The following is a 617-nucleotide window of genomic DNA, read 5'->3' on the forward strand; positions in this document are numbered from 1 at the left end:
AGTATTTGAATTTAAGAAGAAACTGTTCCACCTTTCTTACTAAGGAATGAGAAATAAATGTCGGCAATCACTGATTGGTCAGAATACATGGGAGCTTCCCCATGGAGAAGTGAATTTGGGGTTGAGGCCCTTAATGCAATCTCCTTGTAAATAGTGTTTGATGATCTTCCTCATTTGCAGACGGTTTCCTAAGTCACTTTTCCTGAATGACTTGGTCTCCTTGTACCAAACAGCAAATACAAATAGAAATAGATCTCCAAGTATGGCTCATTCCTGGAATAAAGGGAATGTCAGGAAGTCTGAAGGTGGTTATTGAAAAGATAATTATTGTTTACTTTCACAGGCTTTCTTTGGTACCAAAGGTGTCTTTTTAGAAGATGAGAAAAGGAAGATATCTTCCACCAAAATCTGCAACAATAAAATACTCGGGGTGATGTGTAGTGAAGTTATGTCCTTATGGGCTGGATTCAACAAGAAAAATATGAATACAGTATGTATAATACTTATGGGGCCATTTAATACTTTAAGAAATTCCAGTTTTCTTTTGATTCATTTCGATGCATCTATTATACTGTATAAATTCATATGGTATCCCAAACCCCTGAAGACAGGTATTT

General features: G+C 36.0%; 1 protein-coding gene across 1 annotated transcript in view; it reads left to right on the top strand.

Annotated features, from left to right (window-relative positions):
• The window catches only part of LIPN (lipase, family member N), a 17,055-nt gene that overhangs the window by 9,651 nt on the left and 6,787 nt on the right, over nt 1–617 (top strand). Inside the window, exon 6 of the mRNA XM_008588747.1 lies at nt 344–490. Within this exon, the coding sequence (XP_008586969.1) occupies nt 344–490 (147 nt within the window). The remainder of the gene's footprint in view (nt 1–343; nt 491–617) is intronic.

This window comes from Galeopterus variegatus, unplaced genomic scaffold, assembly GCF_000696425.1.
Source record: "Galeopterus variegatus unplaced genomic scaffold, G_variegatus-3.0.2 Scaffold5012, whole genome shotgun sequence".
In the NCBI taxonomy this organism is placed as follows: domain Eukaryota; kingdom Metazoa; phylum Chordata; class Mammalia; order Dermoptera; family Cynocephalidae; genus Galeopterus; species Galeopterus variegatus.